This window comes from Phoca vitulina, unplaced genomic scaffold (genome assembly GCF_004348235.1).
Source record: "Phoca vitulina isolate PV1807 unplaced genomic scaffold, GSC_HSeal_1.0 scaffold25, whole genome shotgun sequence".
Lineage (NCBI taxonomy): Eukaryota > Metazoa > Chordata > Mammalia > Carnivora > Phocidae > Phoca > Phoca vitulina.
Window position 1 is genome coordinate 29,141,402 of NW_022589728.1, and position 17,226 is coordinate 29,158,627.

Genomic DNA, 17,226 nt, shown 5'->3' on the forward strand with positions numbered 1-17,226 from the left:
ACAACTTCAGGTTTGCCCTGAGAAATCACCAGTTTAAAAAAAATCATCATCATCATCATCATCATCATCATCACAGCTTCACTAGGATTTGGCTCAAATGTCACCTCTAGGCAAAATTGCTTCTCTGGCTCTCAAACCACCCAAAGAATGTGTAATACTACACTTTCATTTTGCAAATATTTAATAAGTACTTCTTCTCTGCAAGGCTGTTACCATTAAAGTGAATTATTGCTCACAGACTTGAGCTCCTTGAAGGTCAAACTCTAGGATATGACTATTAAAATACACTTTGCATTAAAAGCATCTTAACTAAAACCAGTGATATACAGAGTAACAGCTAAGCCAGTTCCTCTCCCCCGCCTCTGGTTTCTTCCCCCTTTCTACAAATGCGCACAAAGGTCAAGCTACCACCCACCCCCTCTGCACTCAAAAACAAAAACCAACACTCAATACAGGCAAGCAAAGCCCACCCCACCCCAACCCACGGAGCCTGAATCTCTCAGCATTACCTACCATGGGTACTCAAGCACCGGCCAATATCTACTCTTTCCACCCAATCCCCTTGGCCTCTCCACAGCCCTTGAAAGTTGAACTCCCTGTGGCTTAACTTGCACCTTCCTCTCCCGGCCCTGAAATGTTCAACATCCAAGTTCTGCTCTCCTTTTACTCCACATTTTTTTCCTGGGCCATCTCAGCAACTTAATAGCTTCCAATATCACGTCTCCCAAACCTCGATATCCTGCCCCGCTCCTTCTCTTAGAGATCTGTATTTCACTCCCGAACCTACCCACATAAACGTCCCAGGAGAACTGGGTAGTGGTTTTAAAACACGTGCACACAGTCACGGACACTCTTCCCACCAAAAGTGGAGTCTCACCTCCCTCTCCTTGAATATGGGTTGGCCTTCAAGGCACATTTCTAACAGAATGAGGAGGAGGTGATGCCCGAGGCTAAGTCATAAAAAGCCACACAGCTTCTGCCTGCCTCTCTTAGGAGTCACACCTAGGCAGCCCTTAGGCAACACGTAAGAAGGCAGGGTCTACGGCACAGCCTCCGGCGAAAAGCAATACTCAACGCAGGCAAGCAAATAACGATCAAACAGGGTTTTTTTTTTCTGGAGACCATGCAGATAGAGACGGATGTTGAGGAGCCCCCACTGCTTGGGTCTTCCCAGTACAACTGCCCCTCACGGGAGTGAGTAAGTCTTCAGATGATCCCCGCCTCATACTTCAAGCCGCCCTGGCTGAGGCTGAGCAGAGACAAGCTGTCCCCACCAAGCCCTGCCCAAATGACAGATCTATGACCATAATAAAGGCTGTTATTTTAAACCACTAGGTTGGGTTTTTTTTAAGGTTTTTTTTTTTTTTTAAAGATTTTATTTATTTGACAGAGAGAGACATAGCGAGAGAGGGAACACAAGCAGGGGGAGTAGGAGAGGGAGAAGCAGGCTTTCCTGCGGAGCAGGGAGCCCGATGTGGGGCTCCATCCCAGGGTCCTGGGATCACGACCTGAGCCAAAGGCAGACGCTTAACGACTGAGCCACCCAGGCGCCCCCTTTTTTAAGGTTTTATTTATTTATTTTTGTGAGAGAGAGCACAAGTACACAAGCGGGGCAGGGGGGCGGCAGAGGGAGAAGCAGGCCTCTCGCCGAGCAGGGAGCCCAAGGCGGGACTTGATCCCAGGACCCCGGGCTCATGACCTGAGCCGAAAGCAAACGTTCAACCGACTGAGCCACCCAGGCACCCCTAAGCCACTAGGTTTTAACATGATTTGTTATACAGCTCTGGACAACTGGAAAGACCTCAATGTGACATACCCCAAACTAAATTCATTATCTCCCTCCCTCATCTGCTCTTCTTTCTAGATTTTCTACCCCAGTTCCTTTTCCATGCAATCTGAAAGTCCTTCTCTACTCTACCCTCAGATCCCCCCCACCCCTGACATCTGACACACTGTAACCCAGTGGTCTCTCAGGAATCCAGCACCCCACCTCCTGTGTGAAAATTAATAAAGGGAAACCTCACTAAAATGGAGTTGGGAGGGTTGGGGCAAGGGGAGCTCTCTTGCCCTACCACTCTCGTAGTTAATTGCAGACCCAACAGGAAGAGACAGGACCTTGTACACAGATACTACTTTACTATCCCAGCAGTAAGAAGGAAGGCTTCCTCCTGCCCCAACAGCCCAGCCAATGAGAGACAGGCCCAGCTCAGCCAATGAAAAGCCACTATAACTTAGAACTCCCAGTTTAGGGGCACACAGGTGGCTCAGTCTGTTGAGCATCGGACTCTTGGCTTCAGCTCAGGTCACGATCTCAGGGTGGTGGGATGGAGCCCGGTACAGGACTCTGTGCTCAGGGCAGAGTCTGTTTGAGATTCTTTCCCCTCCCTCTCCCTCTGCTTCTCCCCCTGCTCCCGCGCATGCTCTCTCTCTCTAAAATAAATAAATAAAATCTTAAAAAAAAGGAACTCCCAGTTTACTCCAATAGACTTTTTCTTTATGACAGTCTTCCCAGATTCCCACTTTCTTCTACAAGAGTATTCTTCTTCTTTGTTTGGTGGACTTGCCTGGGGTTTTGCCATAGTTTGCCTGTCCTGGATTGCAATTCTCTGTTATTCCCAAATAAACCCATCTTTTGCTGGTAAAATAACTGGCAGTCTTATTTCTTAAGGTTAACACTGGCTAGGAATACAGTGACACCCTTCACCTGGTTTGCTAGTACCTTCTATTCAACTGCCAAAATAATATTCTAAAACTGAACTCCCGCACACCTAACCACCAACTAATTGCCTACAGAATACAGTCCTGATTCCTGATCCCTGATCCTGACACACAAGACTGTTCACACCACCGCCCCTCCCCCACCTGGGTGACTACCCGAGACTCTGGATCCAGGGAATTCTGAGGATTCACAAACACCTTTTTGCCCTTTCATGCCACAGCACCTTTGCACATGTTGACTCTCCTCCGTAAATTCCCTTCTTCATCCTTCTTTCTCTCCCTGCTTACAAAGAATCCTGCTTAGCCTTCAAGTCCAAGTTCAAAGGTTATGTACTTTGAGAATCTTTTCTGATGACCCAACCGGACTTGCTCACTTCCTCCGCCATCAGTTATGCAACCCCTTACAACACCCATTTCACTACAGTGACCTAGTCTCTGTTCCTCCAGTCTGGCCTGTGAGCCTGAGGGTAGGCATCCTATCAGGTTTGCCCCCAAATAAATTAAATGTTTAATTTGAACTGGAAACCACTAAGTGAGCCTTTTACAGAAATATCTAATATTCAGTTTCAGAATCAATACTATTCAGCACCTGAGCTGGTCACAGATTTTAACTTAATTTTCTAAGATATCTGGAGTATTATCAGCCTCCAGGAGATGTAGTGACCTATCCAGTGTCTCATAACCAGAAAATGATGAAGCCAAATTTTGAACCCAGATATAACTTCAAGTCCAGCACTCTTTGCCCTAAACATTTACAATCAGTGCTTCGGCACAAGGACAGACACACGGCCATATTCTGGCAGAGATACACCCTTTAGCGCCCCACTCCCATGGCAGCTCCCACAGCACACTGCTCTTTTGAACCACCCCTTTGAAAGAAAAAAGGAGACTGCACATAACTTTTAGGTAGTATAGTACGTTGTGTAAGGACATGTATTCTATAGCCAAATATCCCGAATTTAAGTCCAAGATGTGTCTGTATCAAAGCTCTGTGCCCCTGGAGAATTTCTTCTTCTATCCCCTTACACCTTGTTTCTTCACATGTAAAGCACGGATATTAAGAGCACTGCTCATGGGTTTCTTGGGAAGGCATTAGAAAAATGAAACATGAAAAGCATTTAGAACATAACCTGGCACATAAAATACACTCAGCAAACCCTGTCGCTGGTATCAGGAGGAGTAGGAGGAGTATTTCTTAACAGTGACCCAGTAAAAACCCCAGCTGGAAAACTTAGGTAATTATAATGCAGGGCTGAAGCTGTGTCCCTTCAGATTCCAATTTTAATTAGTTGGAAAAAAAAAACCATTTTTAAGAAGTATGAAGTATCCCCAGGGCTTTAAACTGGTTAACAAATGTAGCTTCAATTTTCCTGGGGCTCCCGGTGCTTGTCTTAGAGACAAGAGGTGTGGGACGCAGTTCTTGTACCACTCACCACATCTGGCACATTTTGTACGGGGAAGTCGTGATCAATCAGCTTCTGTTTCCTCGTGTATATAACGAACATGATACCAGTCCTATCACCCAGCAGCATTAAAGGCTCAAATGAAATAACGTGTAGAAAAATTAATAAGAGTTTTGCAAAAGCCAGGTGGTGGCATCACCATCATCACCAACATCATTCTGAGTTCTAATAAGGTGATATACCAACAGTGATATACTCACTCAACACCAAAACAACAGGCTGGTCATCCTTCTGCTAAGTGCCTCAACGGCCAAGATGTTTGCATTTTTCTGCATTTTTTTTTTCCCAGAATTCTCATTCCGGTTAACGAGTAGCATGTACTTTCCACCACTGTCAACATACCCCTTGCCCTTCTCAACTGTATCCAAAGAGAACTTCTAAAGTGTATTGAGACCATCCATGCCACCTAAGCTCAGAATACAGTCAAAGCAAATCACTAACTTTGGTAGAACAACATAGGAAATGCACTTATGAAAGTACTTATCGAGCACTACCTCCAACATACTTTAGAGAACAGAACTGTAATCCCCACTGCCTCTTCCTCTACCTGTACATGTATACACACAGTCCACATAATACTTCAGAAGTAAAGTACCAATTTGGCTTCTCTTTACAGATTTTCAGTGATTTTACATAAAACTATAAGCACATTTGGAACATATATTCTTGTCTTCCTGCCAAACCATTATCCTTCCCTAGTTCTTACCCATTCTATCTAATCCCATCTGACTATCTATGCTAGAAATCTTTCCGATTAATTATGTACAATACGACAAACATTTATGGAGCGCCTGCTACGTACACAACTGACTGAGTGCTAGGAATACAAATTTAAGAACATTCTTCTGTTCTAGTGACACTTTATTTCTAGCCAAGTACAGGTCCCAGTGGGTTGGATAAACTACTATCTTTATTCCTATAGCCCTGTTGATTGCACCATATGTTCCTTTTCACACTACAATGCTTCCAACAATGCTCAGAATACAATGGGTGAAGTTTGATCCTATATATTTTTTTTTTAAAGATTTTATTTATTTGACAGAGACACAGCGAGAGAGGGAACACAAGCAGGGGGAGTGGGAGAGGGAGAAGCAGGCTTCCTGCTGAGCAGGGAGCCCGATGCGGGGCTCGATCCCAGGACCCTGGGATCATGAACTGAGCCGAAGGCAGACGCTTAACGACTGAGCCACCCAGGCGCCCCTGAAGTTTGATCCTAATAGTAAACTCCCAATCCAAAATTTTATCAAGGTCACGTTTTATATAATTTTTTTTTATTTATTTGACAGAGAGACATAGCGAGAGAGGGAACACAAGCAGGGAAGGGAGTGGTTGAGGGAGAAGCAGGCTTCCTGCTGAGCAGGGAGCCTGATGTGGGGCTCAATTCCCAGGACCCCAGGATCATGACCTGAGACGCTTAACGACTGAGCCACCCAGGCGCCCCTGATATAATTTTTTAAACTGACATTTATGTTTGCATAGCTGTAACGTGAAATACACCAGGCCTATAAGCCCAGGCATGTAAATTAACAGTCCTGCCTAAAACCACTATTTTTAGTACTGACTGATTACAAAAGTGTCTTAAGAGAGAAGACTTAAAGACACAGAGGAGGAAGAACTGAAAGCTACTCAGAGCCATGCAAATTACTCCAAAAAAAATGTCACCTAGAAAATATTTGCTCTTAATACTGTATTTTGTTAGTAAAAACAACATTATGAAGGTCCAATATAACCAAAATGAAAATAAAAACAGGAAAAATAAGTATTTGCCACAAAACACAAAGGTTTAATAAGAGCATGAGGCGGGGATGATGAGAAGGCCAAGACACACCAAGATCCCAAGTGTAAAAACAATCTCAAGAGGGGAAGAAAAATGGCTAATAATATATATAGCCTCTCTAGTAAATGGAGAAATTTTAAATGAAAAGAGATGGCATTTTCCCCCACAAAGTTCATAATATTTTTTTTGTTAAGGCAATGACGTCTGTGCAGCAAAGGAAACAACTTACAAGAGTGAAAAGGCAACCTACTGAATGAGAGAAATTATGTGCAAACCATATAAAGAACTCCTACAACTTGACAACAATAACAAAAACAAATAATCCAATCCATAATGGGCAAAGGACTTCAACAGACATTTCTCTAGAGAAGACATACAGACGGCCAACAAGCATATAAAAACATACTCTAGGGGCACCTGGGTGGCTCACTCGTTAAGCATCTGCCTTCAGCTCGGGTCATGATTCCAGGGTCTTGGGACAGAGTCCCAAGTCCAGCTCCCTGCTCAGTGGGAAGCCTGCTTCTCCCTCTCCCACTCCCCCTGCTTGTGTTCCCTCTCTCGCTGTGTCCCTCTCTGTCAAATAAATAAATACAATCTTAAAAAAAAAAAAAATACTCTACATCACTCATCATCAGGGAAATGCAAATCAAAACCACAATGAGCTATCACCTCACACCCATTAGGACAGCCACTATAAAAAAAAAAGTAATTAATTAATTAAATAAAAATGAAAACAAAAAAACAATAACAAGTGTTGCTGAGGATGCAGAGAAATAAGAACCCTTTCAACCTCCCCTGTCCATTTTTTGCTCCCCTCCTCATGCCTTCCCTTTTCCCTTTAAAACAACTGTTGGTGGGAAGCACCTCGGTGGTTCAGTCAGTTGAGCAACCAACTCTTGGTTTCAGCTCAGATCACGATCTAAGGGTTGTGAGATCAATCCTTGCATCAGCTCCCTGCAGGGTGTGGAGCCTGCTTAAGATTCTCTCTCTCTCTCTCCATCTGCCCCTCCTACCCCTCCCTCAGAAAGGAAGGAAGGAAGGAAGGAAGAAAGAAGAAAGGAAAGAAAAGAAAAGAAAAGAAAAGAAAAGAAAAGAAAAGAAAAGGAAAGAAAGAAAGAAAGAAAGAAAGAAAGAAAGAAAGAAAGAAAGAAAGAAAAAGAAAGGCAGGGAGAGAGAGAAAGAGAAAGGGAGGGAGAGAGAGAAAGAGAAAGGGAGGGAGAGAAATGGGGGATAGGGATGGGAACAGGGAGGTAGAGAAGGAGAGGGAGAAAAGCTATGCCAACAGGATTTCTGTTGAATTTTCATCCAAATTGATTCTAATATTCCTTTGGAAATGAAATCTGGCAAGAATAGCTAGGAAAAAAAATCTAACAATAAAAAGAAAAATAGAGGGGCGCCTGGCTGGCTCAGTTGGTGGAGCATGTGATTCTTGATCTCAGGGTCATGAGTTCAAGCTCCATGATGGGCATGGGACCTACTTAAAAGAAAGAAAGAAAGAAAAATAGAGTAATCAGGGGAGACAAGCCCTTCCAGGTATTTTTACATATTATTAAGCTACAATAACTTAGTTTAGTTGCTGGGAATGCACAGATAGATCAATGGAAAAGAAAACAGAAATTTAGTATATGACAACAGCAGTATTTCAAATCAGTAGAGGAATAATCCATTATTCAGTGACTGGTATTGGGCAACTGAGTAGCCAATGGGGGGGGGGGGGTAAGATTCATACCTCGCACTTTTTATCAAAATAAACTCCAGATGGATGAAAGATTTAAATGTAAAAAATAAAACCATAAAAACAGAAACTCAAAGTGAGGATGGCATTTCTAGGAATGATTCAAAAGCTAGAAGCTAAAAATGAAAACAGCCATCCATTAGTATTTCTACTTGGAAAAAAAATCACTATCAAGTCAAAAGAGTGAAGACAAATGAGGAAAAAAATACATTAGCAATTCATATCACGGACAGAGGGCTACATTCTGCAAATCGAGGGAAAAAAGTACAAAACAGAAATTGGGCAAAGTATATGATCTGACATTTCACAGAAAATGAAATATAAATCTTAAACTTACCAAACCACCTTCATATTAAAATATATATATAATAAAACATATGCTTAGGAACCCCTCTTCCTGGTATAGGATAAGCAGAGAGGAAAAAGTGTGACAACACCCAGGCCGAATTATGGAGGGAAGCAGATGCCCACACATCGCTGGTGGAGTAGAACTGGCAGAACATCTCCCAAGCAGGATTTCGCACTATCCAAACTGAACAGTCATATTCTTCTAAGAATCCTTCCTACAGACATACTGGTACGTTTATCAAATGACTTGCATACAAATGTATTTGCTGCAGATTTGTTTTAGAAGCAACATATCAGGGGAAACCTAAATGGCCATCAAAAAGGGAACAAATCAAATATCACCTTTTATGATACATAACATGGTACACCTACAAACAGCCATTAAAAATGAAGCAGCTCTATACAACATTATGTTGAATAATCTCATATACTGTATTTAAGTGGAGGAAGTCAGGTGCTAAAGGCTTTGTATGCTACAGTTTATATAATATATCCACACACATATATATTCAAATATAAGTGCACGGATACCTACATGCATAGAATCTCTCTCGGTGGAAAGAGTAGAAACTGCTACAAGGGTAGCACTGCTATCCAAGGGAAATAGTCCCCCCCCCCCCCCCCCCCCCCCGGGGAGACAGGAATGGGAGGAAGATTTACATTTTGCAATCTTTTAGTCCATTTGAATTTTGATCATATGCATTAACTACCTGGTCACAGTAGTCAAAATGATATTGGAGAAGTATATTTTTAAAATATATTGAGGCTTTTTGTTTTGTTTTGTTTTTCAAAAGGAGTTATAAGGGGCACCTGGCGCCAGTCGGAAGAGCATGCTACTCGATCTCTGGGTCATGAGTTCGAGCCCCATGTAGGGTGTAGAGATCATTTAAATAAATAAAAAAAAAAAACTTTAAAAAAATTTAAAAAGGCGTTATAATATGAAATATTCAATAAAAGATTATTTTGTGACTTGTTTAAAAGGATAGATACATATATGGATGGGTATAAACCTATATGCTAATAATTTTTCAGAGTAGGATTATGGGTGATTTTTTCTTTTTCTTTGTATTTTCTGATTTTTCTAAAATGAACAACGATTCACAGCTAACAAAAAGTATTTTTAATTTAAACATTTTTTTAACTTCAACTAAACATTAAATCATTTGATCCCTTGGTTATTTTTCTAATAAAAATACATTGCTAAGATTATGGTTTCTCTACCATATGCAAATAAAATTTGGGAGAGCTTTAACAGTCAACAATTAAAACAGAAATAATGGACCCCAAAGGAAAATAAAATAATCTTAGCCTACAATAAAAGGATTAGAAGCACATAAATTCAGGGGATTTTGCTGTTCTTTTTGGTTTCAAACTGAGAGTATATTTGCTTTTACTGTACGCATGGATTATTCTGCTTTGAGATCCTGCTAAAAGATCACAACCCCTCCTACCACTCAGCCTGTGCCCTAGAGACCAGGCAGGCTGCCGCATAAAAATAAATACAGGAAGTGAATTCCAACAACAAAGACATTAGCACCATATGGAAAGCAAGACTTGACCAAAGAAACCCACAACTGGGGTGGGTCAAACCCTGGGATCTGTGAGCAGACCCTCCATACTGTTATCCATTCATCTCTACCTTTGTTTTACTTTTAAAAAAGTGACATCTCACAGTTCTATTATTTCGAAGGCATAATTACAATGCTGAAATTACAGTGACATAGCATTGTGTTACTTTTCTTGCAGCCTTCTCCTCTCCCGGGTTTTTGGCTGCATTTTTGGCTGCAGCAGCCTTCCCTCTGTCCCTGACAAAAAAGTTTTGGGGTGTGTGTGTGTGTGTGTGTGTGTGTGTGTGTATTCAAACACAGATAAAATGCACTAACGGTTAAGGGGACTGCCACTTCAATATGGTGTTAAACTACAGGTTACTACTAACATAAGACACTACTCAAGTATAAATATTGATTCAGCACCATAATAGGCAGCCAGGAGGTTTTTTTACACAATGTACGCTCTAGTTAGCATGCCACACTACACTTTCAAAGTAGGAAGCACCAGACACATTCAATGTGCTATGCTGGGTTTCTGGGTAAAAACTCTTGAGAGGTACTACACAGTTTACGGTATGTTTTTATTTATTTATTTTTATTTTTATTTTTTTAAGGTATGTTTTAAATCAATTACTGTGGACTGAGCTCTCAATATAAACAGAGTATCGTGGGGCGCCTGGGTGGCTCAGTTGGTTAAGCGACTGCCTTTGGCTCAGGTCATGATCCTGGAGTCCCGGGGTCGAGTCCCACATGGGGCTCCCTGCTTGGCGGGGAGTCTGCTTCTCCCTCTGCCCTTCCCCCCTCTCATGCTCTCTCTCTCTAATAAATAAATAAATAAATAAATAAATCTTTAAAAAAATAAATAAATAAATAGAGTATCGTGTAGAAAGTCTGGGTACAGGAGAAGTGGGGAAAACAAGAATCTGAGCCAGATACTGAAGAGTATTAGAATACATCATATAAAACACAAGGAAAACTGTTCTAAAACTTTATAGCTCTGTTAAATAAAAAAAGTAGCAAAGGATAGATTTTGATGACTTCATATAAGGAAGATACAAGGAGACATTTTCAATAAAGAAATGCAGTTAAGACAAGAGGTAGAGTATTTAATTTTACATATAGAATTGTACGGTTTTTTTTTTCCTTAGGGGACAGACAGATGCAACTCCATGCATACTAAAAAGTAAGTCAAACAAATCCTAAAATGTTCTTATGTGGCTTTAAGTGCTTTACAAAAATCACAATTCAAGAGACAATCACAGAGTTTCATAAGCCTTCTTTCAGCCAACATTGTTTGGTAGTGAACATGCAGTTTTACAATCCCAACTTCCTCTTCCTTTAAGCCAGAAGTCTCACTATGGATTCAATGAAGACTGAGCCATCCACTCTGCTAGTTCTAAGACCTTAGATGTAAACTTACCCTCCAAGTCCAGCAAGACCTTATTAACAACTTTCTCTGCCTAAGCACAGAGTTCTGCTCCTTTAAAATACTGAGGGAAGGGGCGCCTGGGTGGCTCAGTCGTTAAGTGTCTGCCTTCAGCTCAGGTCATGGTCCCAGGGTCCTGGGATCCAGCCCTGCATCGGGCTCCCTGCTCCACGGGGGTCTGCTTCTCCCTCTCCCACTCCCCCTGCTTGTGTTCCCTCTCTCACTGTGTCTCTCTCTGTCAAATAAATAAATAAAATCTTTAAAAAAAAAATTAAATAAAAAAAAATACTGAGGGAAAAAAATAGGAGTAAGTGGGAACCAAGGGAGGACATCAGAGGTTCCAACAGCCGGAAGGTGCTCTTGGTCACTTTTCCTTTCCATCTCTGGCAGTCCACAAACATTTCTGAGCATCTTCTTTGTGCCATGGGAACATAAAGGTGAAAATGCAAAAGAGATACGCAGATGGAACCAAAAGTGTAAGGAAAGGCCACGTGGCTGCAACACAGCAAAGCTGAGTGAGCCAGCTGACCTTCCCAAGGCAGGTGACTCATCTTTCATTCTGAGCTGAGTCTCCAGACTCCCCACTTTAAGAGGATGGACTTCCCTTGCCCTCGAGGAATAACAATTAAAAACAAGAACGAACACGACTACCAAGGAAAACATCTGAAAGTTAGAAACAGAAAGACTCCTCTTGTAAGCCAAAGAACTTATAAAATGTCTTAGCCACATACATGAAAAACTAGTCCTAGAAAAACCACACAAGGTGCCATCAGCACAGAGGTACTAATGACTGTGATTCTCACCAGCCAAACTAGAATACCAAATCTAATAAAATTAGTCACTCCATTCACCTAGTCAAACAGCTATTTAATCTAGTTTGACAAGTACCAAACACAGCTACTCTAAAAACACCATTATGTTAAATATGACAATGTAAGGCAGATACAAATATGCATGTTTACATGTTTGACACCCCGGACACACTCATTAAAAGACAGAATAATACTGGCTTACATGGTGGCTCCTAGGCCTTCTCCTAAAAATACATTTAAGATCTGAGATGAGCTTTCTGACTCAAACATTTAAATATCTACCATGTTCAAATCACCATGTTACCCAACCGTGGACAAAGATGAAGTACATGCTTCTAACCTCAATAAGCTTAAAGTCTAAACAACATGGGGGCATATAATATAGAAATATATTACTTATTGTACATATATACATTACAATCTAATTACATATTGTATATAATGTTTACAGTATAAGCACTTATATGTTAAGTGTGGATCAATTTGAGGGGTGGGGAGAAAGGAAGGGCTGGAAGGTTCCAAAGATCCCTACAACTTATCAAAAGTAAAATACAAAATAATATATATGGAATATGGTTTCATTTACATAAAAAGTACGCATAAAGGCAAATGCAAAGAGTAGTAAGCAAAAATTAAAACTGTTGTGTTTGAATTCAAAATATAAGCAATTCCTATCCCCACTTCCTAAAATTTACCTTAATATTGTTAACTTTTTTTTTAACCACTTATGTATCTTTTAAAAAGCGACCACGCGGGGCACCGGGGTGGCTCAGTCGATTAAGGGTCTGCCTTCAGATCAGGTCATGATCCCAGGGTACTGGGATGGAGCCCCGAGTCCAGCCCAGCATAGGTCTCCCTGCTCAGAGGGAGTCTGCTTCTCCCTCTCCCTCTGCCGCTCCCCACCCCCCCATCATGAGCGTGCCCCCCCTCAAATAAATAAAATCTTTAAAAAAAAAAAATAAAAAGCGTGCCACGCAACTGTATTACAGTTACTGGGTTATTATCACAAAGATGAAGCAATATTTAAATATTGAATATTTAAATATTTAAGCCATGCCCTCCTGTTTACATCTCTCTTAATAATTCCAGGGGCGCCTGGGTGGCTCAGTCGTTAAGCGTCTGCCTTCGGCTCAGGTCGTGATCCCAGGGTCCTGGGATTGAGCCCCGCATAGGGCTGCGGGAAGCCTGCTTCTCCCTCTCCCACTCCCCCTGCTTGTGTTCCCTCTCTCGCTGTGTCTCTCTCTGTCAAATAAATAAATAAAATCTTAAAAAAATAATAATTCTAGTGGAGACAATCTGACTTGAGATACTGTTTTCAGAAACAAATGCATCCAAAGCAGTAGTAATGAGACTATGGGGTTTCATCTTGATGAGTAAAAGACGACCCTTACTATGAAAAGCTCCCTTCCCCCAAAATAAACCCACAGACACCAGAACATAATTTAGGGACACCTCTCATGTTACATATATACGCCCAAAACCATCGCCATAGGATCAGACGCCACCAAAAATCCTAACCACGTTAACTAGAAGAGGGCAGAAAGTCTTAATATTGGAAGGGAGGGTGGGGGCGTAGTCATGTTCCCATCCTGAGTGGCGAAACGACCCACTGTCGTCAGTTCCTCAGTTTCCACCAGTTACAGGAGCTGGCTGTACAGTGTTCCCTTCGCGCTGCCTTCTACCCAAAGCGCATCACGGTCCACAGCCCCAGCTCCGCGAGCCTGCTGCCAGCCCCTCCGCCGCCACCCAGAACCTTCTTTCCTTCTCTCCCTCCCCACCCCCTTCTCTGTCTCTTTCCCTCTGTCTCTCGGTCTCTCTGTCTGCACGTCTCTCTCTCTCTCTCCTCTTTCTCTCTCTCTCTTACACACACACACACACACACACACACACACACACAGTCGCGCGCGCGCGCGCACACGCGGCCCCATCAGCCCGCTCCGCCCGCCAGAGCCGCTCCCTGCGGCTCGGCCCCACCAGGATGCCAGAACCCGATCCGGAAGATGCAACTTGAGGAAGGCTCGCCTCCCGCTGGGGCGCCGGCCGGGGACGCGGTGCACCTGTTCGGGCGCCGGGCCGCGTGCAGCCCGGCGCCGCGCCCGACCCCGCGCCCGCGCCCACCCCGGAGACGCCGCGCCGGCGCTCCCGGCGCCCTCACCTTGCTCGCCGCGGTCCATGTCTCCCGCCCGCCGCCTCGCGTCCTCTGCGCCTCCGCCGCCTGCAGCCCGTCCCGCTCGGATCGCACGCACGCACTCCCGCCGCTCCGCACCGCGCCGCGCTCCTCCTCGCCTCCGCCCGCGACTCCCGCGAAGTCCCCTCCCCCGGAGGCGTCGGGCGCGGCGGCGCCGCCCGCCCTCGGCGGGGAGCGCTTTCCCGGGGCGTCACCCAACCACCTGACCCGGCCGACCTGTGCGCTCGGCCACGTCGGCGCGGCGGGCGGCGCCCGGCTAGGAGGGCTGGGCGGGCCGGCTCGCACCCGGCGGAACTCCGGCGCCGGGAGGGAAGAGCAGGGTGGCGAGGAGGTGGAATCGAGCATGGAGGCTGCGTGCAGACCGCTCGCGAAGCCGGCTGGCGTTGGCGTCCCACTCTCAAGTTATTTATAATATCAAAAGTTCCCTCTGAGGCATGGAAGATGCCCTTTCTCTGCCTCCGCAAGCACCTGCTCTTGTGTACTTACTGAGTAGAAAACGCAGGAAGGTTACTTAGAAATGCCAATGGCTCTTTCTTCGCTTAGAGTCTTCGTAGTCTCCTACTGCCGAAAACAACATCCTCTGATATCTTCAATAACTAGCAAAACAAGCAAAGAGGGGGAGATTACAAAGAATCTCTCTTTTCACAGACATTGCGGGTTTTTCGGTGACAAATTAGGAATGTATTTTGAGGCTTCATAGTCACTGATCAACAAATAGTTCGAAGTTCCCGGAATAATACTTTTAATTATTATCATCTGCACTCTGTCTTCAAAGTGGTTTTTGCATTTACTCGTTTCCCATAGAACCACTTTGAATATGTCGTTCTGAGGTGGTACGTCAATTTCATAAGCCATCTAGGTCTGCGAGTGAAGCAACCTTCCGTTTGTGTCATGTACCTGGAGACTCTGGCTTGACCTTCATCTTTCAACATAGTATAGTACTCCACACGCACTAGGCTTTTATTAATATACTTTAAAATTATCCATAGGTACCTGAAGCGACTCCACGTCTCCTCCATGCCATTGCACTGTAAGCGAGGTGTAGCTCCTTGCCTGCGTCTCCAACGTCTTCTCGGTGAAGTTTATTCTGTGTACCCCAACCAGAGGAGATCTCTCCTCTTTGATTTCTCCTACTCCCACTGCGCTTGGCCTTCTCCCTGGTGGCACTGACCTAGCGTTCATCTCTCCAGCCAGCCTGCTACGGCCATAGCTTTACGTGTTTCATGGCCCTAAGTTAGAACCTAGTAGCTTATAAGCTAGAGGAGGTCAAGGATCATTTTGCTCACCTTTTCATCCCTTTCATTAGACCATGCATTTAATAAACATTTTAAGTATAGCTTTCAGGTTTAAATTTTAAAACAAGTTATATTGGATCCACTAACAATCTAGTGTTTGTAACAAAGAGGTACAATGATAGGCTTTTTTTAAAGTGATTTTTTAAATGTAAATTTAAAAAAAATTTTAAGTGATTTTTTAAATGTAAGGTAAATTTTGGCATTGGCAGAAAATTCTATAATCTGGTAAAGAATTTTTTACTAACTGCTGTTTAGATCTCTTGTACAGAGATAAAAATCTGGAGAGAGAAACTCTCAACGTATAGACTAACTTGTGGACACATAAACAGCCCTTGAAAATTGTGTTGTTGAAAACAGTATTTATTCTATTTGTATCTATTTAATATGCTAGATGACTTTAATTGTATGTTGGAAGAAAAAAATGCCCTGGTTTCTTTTTGAAGAATTTATATGCTTGTTCACATCTGTGGCAGAGATGGCTAATAACCTACCCAATATCCAGTTTTCCCATGTTCCTTCCTAAAAACCCAAATATTGTTTGGGATAGCAATGTGTCCAGCTGAAACCTCACTGGTCACTTCAGGCTCCCTTGCAGCTGGGCATGCCTCTCTGACACATTAGTGACCAATGAGATATGAGCCAGGTTTGCTAGCTGGAACCTTCAAGAAATCATTTTAAAAGAAGACAGACTTGTCTTCTTTTGTTCTTCACCCTCCCCCTTCCCACCTAGAAGGGCAGCAGCCATCTTGCAAGCATGCGGAAGAAAGCCGCAAGCAAGGATGGCAGAGTAGAAAGGCAGAAAGAACCCGGGTCTTCAGTGGCATTGTGGAGCTTCTTACAGGAATAAAATAAATGCCTGAGTTTTTAAAGCCATTATAGTTAGTTTCCTGTTACATGGAGCCAAAAGCAATCTTAACTGATGCAATGTGCCATTTAAAAATCCCTGTCTGGCCTGCACCAACATAGGTGGGTTCATGCAATCCTGAGCCTTAGGCAAATATTAACTTAATTTTCTGTATGAGGTTAAATAAGCACTGTTCACACCATAAACAACCCAGCACATGATATTTCCACATAAGCCTGCTTTTCTCTTGTGTCTTCCTTCTACTTAATTTTTTTTTCCCTGACAAACAGAATCTGCACTTATAACTCACACTGTGTTACGTCTGATGTAAACAGAGCTTATGTTTTAGCACTCTCAGGAATCTCTGGAGATTAGCTAGCACTTAAACAGAGCACCTGGGTGCATTTAGCTGAATCATCCCTTAAAAGTCTCACTCTAGAGAGACACTAGATTTAGTTTGTAGTGCTGTTGTTAATGGTGACATGGATTTTTTTTTTCAAATATCCATCCACTGGTGAAATTTATACAAGGAAACTTCCCCAAAAGCAGATGAATGAAGCAAATGAAAATATTGGAAAGGATAGAAATAGAAGCTCTACATTATAAGTGGAAACTTCTACACTCTGTCCTCATTGTCCTCATTCCCCATCAGATAGCCAGCAGAAAGCACACAAAATGTATGGGTGGTCAGATGCTCTCTGTAGACCCACTCTTCTCATTTGTGGGGCCTGGAACAAGGGTACAAATGGAGGGCCCTGGCTTTCTCTTTGGGCTCTGTCTTTTCACCTAGGGTTCTGTCCTATATCCATATGGGCCTGGCATGCTTCTCTGTATGAGCAGCTTAACCACATATCTCTTCTTTATCCACCCTTTCCCATCAGCCACCTCATGGTCATACCTCTGGACTAGGGTTGCACTCAAAAAGACTCTCTTGGGGAAAAGGCCAAAGGCCCGGAAAACATAGGTTGTTTTTTTTTTTTTTTAAGATTTCTTTTTTTTAATTTATTTATTTGACAGAGAGAGAGATAGTGAGAGGGGGAACAGAAGCAGGGGGAGTGCGAGAGGGAGAA

The 17,226-nt window shown here is 43.1% G+C and overlaps 1 protein-coding gene across 4 annotated transcripts in view; it reads right to left on the minus strand.

Annotated features, from left to right (window-relative positions):
• TPD52 (tumor protein D52) overlaps positions 1–14,237 on the minus strand; it is a 106,289-nt gene extending 92,052 nt beyond the window's left edge. Inside the window, exon 1 of one of the 4 annotated variants that reach the window (XM_032421918.1) lies at positions 13,985–14,231. Coding sequence is in view for 1 of the 4 variants with exons in the window: in XM_032421917.1 (XP_032277808.1) it covers positions 13,985–14,003 (19 nt within the window). In the remaining 3 variants the exon portion in view is untranslated. Of the gene's footprint in view, positions 1–13,984 lie in introns of all 4 variants that reach the window. The other 3 variants (XM_032421916.1, XM_032421917.1, XM_032421919.1) reach the window with 3 other exon arrangements.
• Positions 14,238–17,226: the final 2,989 nt, after the last annotated feature.